The 9,390-nt window shown below is 41.2% G+C and overlaps 1 protein-coding gene across 1 annotated transcript; it reads left to right on the forward strand.

Moving 5' to 3' along the window:
• Positions 1-791: 791 nt before the first annotated feature.
• LOC138057694 (tetratricopeptide repeat protein 28-like) lies at positions 792-4,592 on the forward strand. Its single transcript, XM_068903623.1, has 9 exons — positions 792-824; positions 1,001-1,418; positions 1,560-1,874; positions 1,959-2,200; positions 2,276-2,504; positions 2,559-2,874; positions 3,052-3,280; positions 3,352-4,524; positions 4,569-4,592. The coding sequence occupies exons 1-9, from the start codon at positions 792-794 to the stop codon at positions 4,590-4,592; spliced, it is 2,979 nt and encodes a 992-aa protein (XP_068759724.1).
• The last annotated feature ends 4,798 nt before the right edge of the window (positions 4,593-9,390 follow it).

The following is a 9,390-nucleotide window of genomic DNA, read 5'->3' on the forward strand; positions in this document are numbered from 1 at the left end:
AAAAAATTGTGACGAAAAGCAAGCAATTCCGACATTGGATAGATTTAGACCTGAAATAAAAAATTATGGGTTTGACGTCAATTGCAGAAAATTGATTATTACACTCTTAATGGCATCCCCTCCTGTCTTTTTGGTGTCAGCTACATACCAGCAGCAAATTTCCTGCCAGCGAAGCATATCTTAGGAACTTTTAATTAGCTTTCAATAAGAAAGATCAAATGGGATGCCACCGCTTTTCTATAAGCTGTTTTTCCCTCATTTACATAATAGAATTTCTATTTTTAATGTTCCATGATTATATTGTATAAAACGCTCTTAGTCTGTTAAATGCCCAAGTATTTATTCTGTAACAACTGTCTCCATTAGCCGAAATCATTCCTTGGGAAACCCTGATGAAGAAAGGCATTTTTCTTTCGAAATACTGGCTTAAGATAGTTATTCCTTCACTGTTCAATTAATCTTGCTGTGCCAGTTTAGCATCCTGTACTCAGAGCATTGAACCTATTGTTTTCGTTCATTTATCTTCCAGGTGCACCCCAGATTTCTGAGAAAAACCTCCTGGTTTTGATTATCAACAATGGTGGATAGAAAGTTGGACGTTTTGGAGCGGCATATGCAAGAGCTTAGCGTTGCAAGAAAGAAGGGAGACAGACAAGCCGAGGGTTTGGCTTATTTCAATCTTGGTGCATGCTATCAGGACATAGCTGACTTTAATCAGGCCATAACAAATTGCACAGAAGCATTAGCCATTTTTAAGAAAGTGGGTTTCAGGGCCGGGGAAGGAAAAGCCTATGGCAATCTGGGCATTGCTTATTACAGTCTTGGTAATTTCAAGCAAGCCATAGAGTACCACCATCAAGATCTTAGTATTGCAAAAGAGGCAGGGGACAGGGCCGGAGAAGGAGCAGCCTATGGAAATCTCGGCAACGCCTATCAAAGTCTTGGTAATTTCAAGCAAGCCATAGAGTACCACTATCAAGATCTTAGTATTGCAAAAGAGGTAGGGGACAGGGCCATAGAAGGAGCAGCCTATGGCAGTCTCGGCAACGCTTATCAAAGTCTTGGTAGTTTCAAGGAAGCCATGGAGTACCACCATCGACATCTTAGTATTGCAAAAGAGGTAGGGGACAGGGCTGAAGAAGGAAAAGCTTATTGCAATCTCGGCAACGCTTATGACATTCTTGGTAATCTCAAGCAAGCCATAGAGTACCACCATCAAGATCTTAGTATTGCAAAAGAGGTAGGGGACAGAGCCGGAGAAGGAGCAGCCTATGGTAATATCGGCAACGCTTATCAAAGTCTTGGTAATTTCAAGAGAGCCATAGATTACCACCATCGACTTCTAAGTATTGCAAAAGAGGTAGGGGACAGGGCCAGAGAAGGAGCAACCTATGGCAATCTCGGCAACGATTATCAAAGTCTTGGTAATTTCGAGAAATCCATAGAGTACCACCATCAACATCTTAGTATTGCAAAAGAGATAGGGGACAGGGCCGGAGAAGGAGCAGCCTATGGCAATCTCGGCAACGCTTATCAAAGTCTTGGTAATTTCAAGCAAGCCATAGAGTACCACCATCAAGATCTTCGTATTGCAAAAGAGGTAGAGGACAGGGCCGGAGAGGGAAGAGCTTATTTCAATCTCGCCAACGCTTATGACAGTCTTCGTAATTTCAAGCAAGCCATAGAGTACCACCATCAACATCTTAGTATTGCAAAAGAGGAGGGGAACAGGGCAAGAGAAGGAGCAGCGTATGGCAATCTCGGCAATGCTTATCAAAGTCTTGGTAATTTCAAGCAAGCCATAGTGTACCACCATCGACGTCTTAGTATTGCGAAAGAGGTAGGGGACAGGGCCGGAGAAGGAGCAGCCTATGGTAATCTCGGCAACGCTTATCAATGTCTTGGTAATTTCAAGCAAGCCATAGAGTACCGCCAGCAACATCTTAGTATTGCAAAAGAGGTAGGGGACCGGGCCGGAGAAGGAGCAGCCTATGGCAATCTCGGTACCACTTATCACGTTCTTGGTAATTTCAAACAAGCTATAGAGTACTACCATCAACGTCTTAGTATTGCAAAAGAGGTAGGGGACAGAGCCGGAGAAGGAAGAGCTTATTGCAATCTCGGCATTGCTTATAGAAATCTTGGCAATTTCAAGCAAGCCATAGAGTATCACCATCAACATCTTAGTATTGCAAAAGAGGTAGGAGACAGGGCCGGAGAAGGAACAGGCTATGGTAATCTCGGCAACGCTTATCAAAGTCTTGGTAATTTCAAGCAAGCCATAGAGTATCACCATCAAAATCTTAGTATTGCAAAAGAGGTAGGAGACAGGGCCAGAGAAGGAGCAACCTATGGTAATCTCGGCAACGCTTATCAAAGTCTTGGTAATTTCAAGCAAGCCATAGAGTACCACCATCGACGTCTTAGTATTGTGAAAGAGGTAGGAGACAGGGCCGGAGAAGGAGCAGCCTATGGCAATCTCGGCAACGCTCATCAAAGTCTTGGTAATCTCTAGCAAGCCATCGCGTACCAGTATCAACCTCTTATTATTCCTAAAGAGGTAGGGGACAGGGACGGAGAAGGAGCAGCCTATGGAAATCTCGGCAACGCTTATCAACGTCTTGGTAATTTCAAGCAAGCCATAGAGTACCACCATCAACACCTTAGTATTGCAAAAGAGGTAGGGGCCAGGGCCGAAGAAGGAGCAGCCTATGGTAATCTCGGTAACGCTTATCAAAGTCTTGGTAATTTCAAGCAAGCCATAGAGTACCACCATCGACGTCTTAGTATTGCAAAAGAGATAGGGGGCAGGGCCGGAGAAGGACCAGCCTATGGCAATCTCGGCAACGCTTATCAAAGTCTTGGTAATTTTAAGCAAGTCATAGAGTACCACCATCAACATCTTAGTATTGCGAAAGAGATAGGGGACAGGGCCGGAGAAGGAGCAGCCTATGGCAATCTCGGCAACGCTTATCAATGTCTTGGTAATTTCAAGCAAGCCATAGAGTACCACCATCAACATCTTAGTATTGCGAAAGAGGTAGGGGACAGGGCTGGAGAAGGAACAGCCTATGGCAATCTCGGCGTTGCTTATCAAAGTCTTGGTAATTTCAAGCAAGCCGTAGAGTACCACTATCAACATTTTAGTATTGTGAAAGAGGTAGGGGACAGGGCCAGAGAAGGAGCAGCTTATTGCAATCTCGGCATTGCTTATAGAACTCTTGGTAATTTCAAGCTAGCCATAGAGTACCACCATCAACGTCTTAGTATTGCGAAAGAGGTAGGGGATAGGGCCGGAGAAGGAAGAGCTTATTGCAATCTCGGCATTGCTTAAGTCTTGGTAATTTCAAGAAAGCTATACAGTACCACCATCAGGATCTTCGTATTTGCAAGGAAACAGAGGACCCAGTAGCGCTGGCAACCGCATGTTATCATATTGGTGTTGTTCATGAATTTTTTGGCTCCTTGAGCAAAGCTCTTAATTACTATCGTCTAAGCATTTATTATTTTGATGAAGTTAGGCGTCTTCTTTTGTCAGAGGATGCATGGAAAATAAGCTTTCGTGACACAAAAGGGTTTGCGTACACCGCTCTGTGGACAGCACTCTTGAAGAATGGAGAGGTTGATGAAGCTTTGTATGCTGCTGAGCAAGGACGAGCACAGGCTTTGGCAGACATTTTAAAGATGCAATACAGCGTTGATGAGAAACCTACGATGAAGGTAACTATCTCTTTGGTTATGAAAGATCTACCTTCACAAACTGTTTTCACAGCACTTGAAGGGAACACGATCAGCTTCTGGTTGCTAAGAGATGATATCGGGATAAATTTTACACAAAAGAAAATCGAAAATGGAAGTGCCAAGTCTCTGATGGATAGTACTTTTAAACAGATCAATGCGGGGGCTGTTGTATTATGTGAGAATCGTTCGCTTGACAGACAACGCAGTGACTTCTCAAGCAGTAGGGAAGCTGTTGAAGAAACCGTTCAGTCCTTGAGCTGCTCTGTGCACTCTTTGCAGCCTTTGTACGATGTCTTAGTCAGTCCTATAGCAGACTTGATTCAGGGTGATGACTTAGTGTTTGTTCCTGATGGACACTTTTCCCTGGCTCCTTTTTCTGCAATGAGTGACTCTGTCAGGATCCGTGCAATTCCCTCGCTGACTGCTTTAAAATTGATCACTATGGCATCTGACGACTTCCAAAGTAAGAATGAAGCGCTGCTTGTAGGCGATCCGTGCTTGAGCGAAGTCACTTTCGGCAATGGTGAACCCATGTATGGACAGCTGCCGTGTGCGAAAAAAGAGGTGGATATAATTGGAGAACTTCTGCAGACCGTGCCTCTTACAGGAAAAAATGCAACCAAAGCTGAGGTGCTGAAAAGAATGAAGTCAGTTGCCTTAATCCACATTGCTGCACATGGGGATGACGGATCTGGAGAAATTGCTTTGGCCCCAAATCCCGAACGCACATCCCAGATCCCTGAAGAGGAAGATTACATGTTATCGTTGAGCGATGTTCAAGCAGTTCGTCTTCAGGCAAGACTGGTTGTACTGAGTTGCTGTCATAGTGGCCAGGGAGAGGTAAAAGCTGAGGGTATTGTGGGAATAGCAAGGGCTTTCCTGTGTGCTGGTGTCCGGTCTGGTCTGGTGCCACTCTGGGCAATTGACGATGAGGCGACCTTCATGTTCATGAAGAGTTTCTACCAACACTTGACAGATAGAAAAAGAGCAAATACAGCTCTTCACCATGCTATGAAATCTCTTCAGGGGACAAAGAATTATTCGGCCATAAAATACTGGGCGCCATTTGTGCTAATTGGCGATGATGTCTCCTTTGAATTTGGGCAGCTCGAACACTAAAAGAATGGTAAGTGCTATTTAAATATAACTTTAATGACTGAATCGCTGTACTTTGTACATGTTTTTAATCACGACGTTGTCGAAAGGAACAGGTGCGTTCTTCACAGAGAAATGGCTTTAAAAACGGTTGCCAGGGTAGTTATTTGTACTCGAACTGCTTTGGCTAATACCTGAATTAAATATTATGTGCATTCACCGAGTCAGCTACTTCAGCTTCCTGCAGATAGCTAGCTATTTGAGCCCGTGTTATGATGGACTGACTGTGAAACTGATCGGTGATTGTCGATTGCTTATGTCAAGTGAAGTGAGTTATTGAGGTCTTCAAGTCTACCTTTCAAAGTAACAGTGAATAGGAATTGTTGCTATTAACTCTAGCACAAACAGTTAAATGTATGAATTAAGATAATTGTTATATTATTTACTTGTCAACCAGAACGAAATTCGTTATTGCCATTTAACCCACTACTTGTTTCTTTCTTCCTTGTTTTGTTTTTTCAGAAACGATGTCCAAAACGTGAAAAACTTACTTGGACTGTGATACATCGATATGTTATTTTCCTTTCTTCGATTATATGAGTTATTGAAAACAATTCAATCATTGATACCTCAGTAGCAGTCAGACACAAGATATCATGCCAATTATAGTTAAAGTACCATGAGATTTCAGTAGTATTAAGATACTGTCCAAGTCCTTACATTTGTGCCTTGTTTTGTAAGCATCTGTTCCAGGATTAGTTAATCACTTGATAGAAATCAGGGACTTGGCAAAACGGTTTGTTTCCATAACATATACTTTAAAGCCTGAGATGATTTCAAATTGCTTCACTTCAAACTCAACATTTCAACCGTGTAACTTTTCGGGTGTTTAATTTAAATTAAAGGGTGTTCAAGGTTTTGTACGCACCTATGTACATGTGCCATACGAATACGTGAGAAAATCCTGCAATCTTAATACAGGTTGAAACTGTTCGTTAGTGACTTAAGTTTCTTTTGGAAACATTATTTGTTCGAAAAAATACATGGTGGTTGTCAAATCGTCATTGGCAGTTCTTGGCCACAATACTTACCCACTGGAGAAAGTTATCTGACCTTTGAACCACTCGTGCCAGGTGCCGCTATCCATATTTCATTGTGCGCATACACATAGAAATCGTAATCTTATGGTCTTGATACCTCCAAATATCGTAACTGCTCATCACTTGGAACAACTTTACAATTACTTTTGGCTCCTTTTAATGCTATTTCATTTGCAGATTATAGTAACCTAGCCTAGAGACTTGTCCTAACAGATGGCAATAGTGGGAGTTTGGGAGTGGTAACCTCCACTTTAAGATCACCGCTTCTTGACTTTTAACAATTTAATAAATAGAAGACGTTTTCCGTGTTTCCATAGCGTCATCTAAACACGAGGGGGAGGTGGGAGAATTTGAGACAGCTATGCAAACCCGAGACGCAGTCGAGGGTTTGCACAACATGGAAACACGAAAAAAAGTCCTGTATTGCTTTTATAAAATATTCCTCAAAGATGATTCGAAAAATGATGGAAAATGCTGTTTTTTTTACTTCTTGATTCAAACAGATTTTCTTTATATACGCTCATATTACCTACCAGCCAATCAAAACGCGCGTCTGGCTACATAACCAATCAAAATTCGTGTGATGTCACAGCCGTGTTTCCATACTCTCATTTAAACACAGCTATTGACCAATGTGAGTGGATTCCTCAAACCTGAAAACCTGACTGCTATATATTGTCTGTTCGGGTCCGTTATTTTGCTAAGGAGGACTTCAAGCAGGATCTTCAGGTATATGAATATTGGTCTTGGTAACATTCGCTTCATACTGAAATCTCAGTCAAACAGTCCAAAATATCATTATATTGGAGCGAGAAAACTGAATCAAGTAATATATAGACGACTTTCACTAAAAAAAAATCAGCTCGCAATTTGGGCGTAGTTTTTCACAATGGTTTAACGTTTGAGAAACATAGTGCTATATGCAAATTAGCCTTTTACCATCTAAGGAGGATAGCCAAAATTAGGAGCCATCTGTCAGAGGATTCTACAATAGCGCTTATACATGCTTTTAAAACTTGCAGGTTAGACAATGGGAACGCCCTTTTATACGGACTACCAAAATACCAGATTCAGAGGCTACAGTCTGTACAGTCTGTCTTGTTAAGCGTTATCCTAAATTTGGTCATACTTCACCATTACTTTCTGAGCTCCATTGGTTACCAGTGGAGCATCGCATTGTTTTTAAGATCTTGTTGTTGGTTTTTAAATCTCTGAATAATTTAGCCCCTTCTTATTATATTAGTGATTTGCTAGCACCGTATATCCCCAGTAGTAGTCTCAGGTCATCCAATCAGTCTCTTCTGGTTGTCCCAAGGTCTATTCAAAAGTCGTATGGTGACAGAGCTTTCGCAGTGGCTGCCCCACGGTTGTGGAATGCTCTGCCCATTCATATGAGACAGCCTGGTGTTTCTTTAGCTACTTTTAAGAAATGTCTGAAGACTTACCTTTTCAAAAAGGCTTTTTTCCAAATATTTTGTGATTTCATGTGATTTTTGTCTTAATCATCTTTTAATGTTTTTAATTAATGTGGTCATTATCTTTTTAATACAGTATTGTAAAGCGCCATAGAGCTGTTAGGATATCACTCACCATTCGATGGAAATATATAAATCGATCGTTTGTTCCGAAGTTGTAACAGGGATCTCGCGTAGAAAGCCACGGTAAACTGATTAAACTGATTTCCAGGCGTTTATTTCACAGCAATTAGCGCGGGATAACACTGCAAGCTCTCTTTCCCTTCGTAAAACTCCTGCATATAACTCACATATAAAACCCTGTTTAACGACCACGAGGTAAATCTGTTCTGATGGTGGAGCCAATATTAAAACAATTTACCCTCTGGATCAAGATTAAAGTCCACAAAGTATCGCTCCCCTCGACTATGGTGTTTTCCTTGTTAAGTCAAGTACATCTAGTCATCAGGAGAAATCCTTGACTATTGCTACGTCATAGCCTCGTTGGCATACACAAAAACAAAGATGGCGGATTTCAATTGAGGCGTTATTGTTGGTTAGTTAAATACATTAAGCCCAAATGAGTGGTCAAGTATGACAATGCAGATAAAGAACTTTCGATTCAGAATAACGTTTTCTAGCTAGGCCGTACTTTCCCTTTAAGTATGACGTTTACAGTCAACGGGAAACGGCAGCCTCCTACTTGTCATAAAAGGGTGAGAATTCTCTCATTTTAACTTGTCTCGTTAATTTGAGAATGTTTCTTGATATCTTGAGCTAACAGGACAGAAATGAGCTAAAATCAAGCAGTGTTCTTACATTTTTGTCAAAACACTAATTTAACTCACGACTATTGCCGTTTGGTGTTAACGTCAAGCTTAACCTCTCTAAAAGTTGTCTCAAACTTTGATGGCTCTGTTCAGTAAATCAGATTTAGTAGAGGGAGTAAATTAATTACTATCCAATGGACACCCGAGTTAGTCGAAAGTGGATGCCGTGCTATCCTCTCCTGTTTCTGATATACCCAGACCTGATATTTTGTGAGCTACGTTTATTTGCAGTTTCTCCTTTTTAGAGGAAAATTATAGAACGTTTCTAAGCAGCTGCTTTGCAATAGGTTTTCACTACTTTGGCCGGTTCCTTCCTTCCTTGTACCTCTTCGAAGACCCTATCAGCAAGCAATCATTAGACCAAAAAAGACTTAGTCCTCAGGGTAGTTAAGAACGAGATGATTTCCAGCTCCTACTTTGGATACCGGAAGTTAAGACAGGCGTAAAAGCTTACTGTATGCCAGTGCGCATGTCCTAAACTGGAAAAGAATGAAAAGCAAATTGTGACAAAACTCAGATTCCCATGGGCAGTTAGGTAGGACGGAACGAAGAAACGAAAAAATCATAGCAATATCGGGGTTGCGAAACAATTGAGAGCGCCACGACAAGCCCATGCGAGGAAACTTTATTAGGCAACATATATACACTAATGCATCTCGTAATCTTTGGCCAGTCTCGAATTTACGCATGGTTCTCCGAGGAAGTTCACTTCGGCGCTCTAAGAAAGCCTTGACGACAATACTCACTTAAGCTTGCTTATTTCTCAATTATGAGGTAAAAGTCAATTGCAAAATATTTGTAATGATAACGACACAAGATTGTAATCAGTTTTCCCGAATTTCATTCCAAGTATTCTAAAGTTAATTGTTTCGATCGGATAATAACAGGTTCCGAAAAACAAGGAAATGAAGAAATAAATCAAAACAGTTTTTTGAGCCTGACTTGGAGGATAACAAAACAATAGCAACTGTGGCAAGTTTGTATGTACAAGGAAGGGTAAGGTTTTTGCAAACGTTGGCCGTGTAGCACTTATATTTCAACAGATTTAACTATTAGAGGGTAATGAGAAGTGCTAGTTTTCTACTCATATAGACCATGTGAGCGTTAGGGTTAGGAATTGGGCCAGTTAGATTTAATGTAAAAGTAAAGTTACTTTAATTAACGTCGGTA

This window comes from Montipora capricornis, chromosome 7, assembly GCF_036669925.1.
Source record: "Montipora capricornis isolate CH-2021 chromosome 7, ASM3666992v2, whole genome shotgun sequence".
Lineage (NCBI taxonomy): Eukaryota > Metazoa > Cnidaria > Anthozoa > Scleractinia > Acroporidae > Montipora > Montipora capricornis.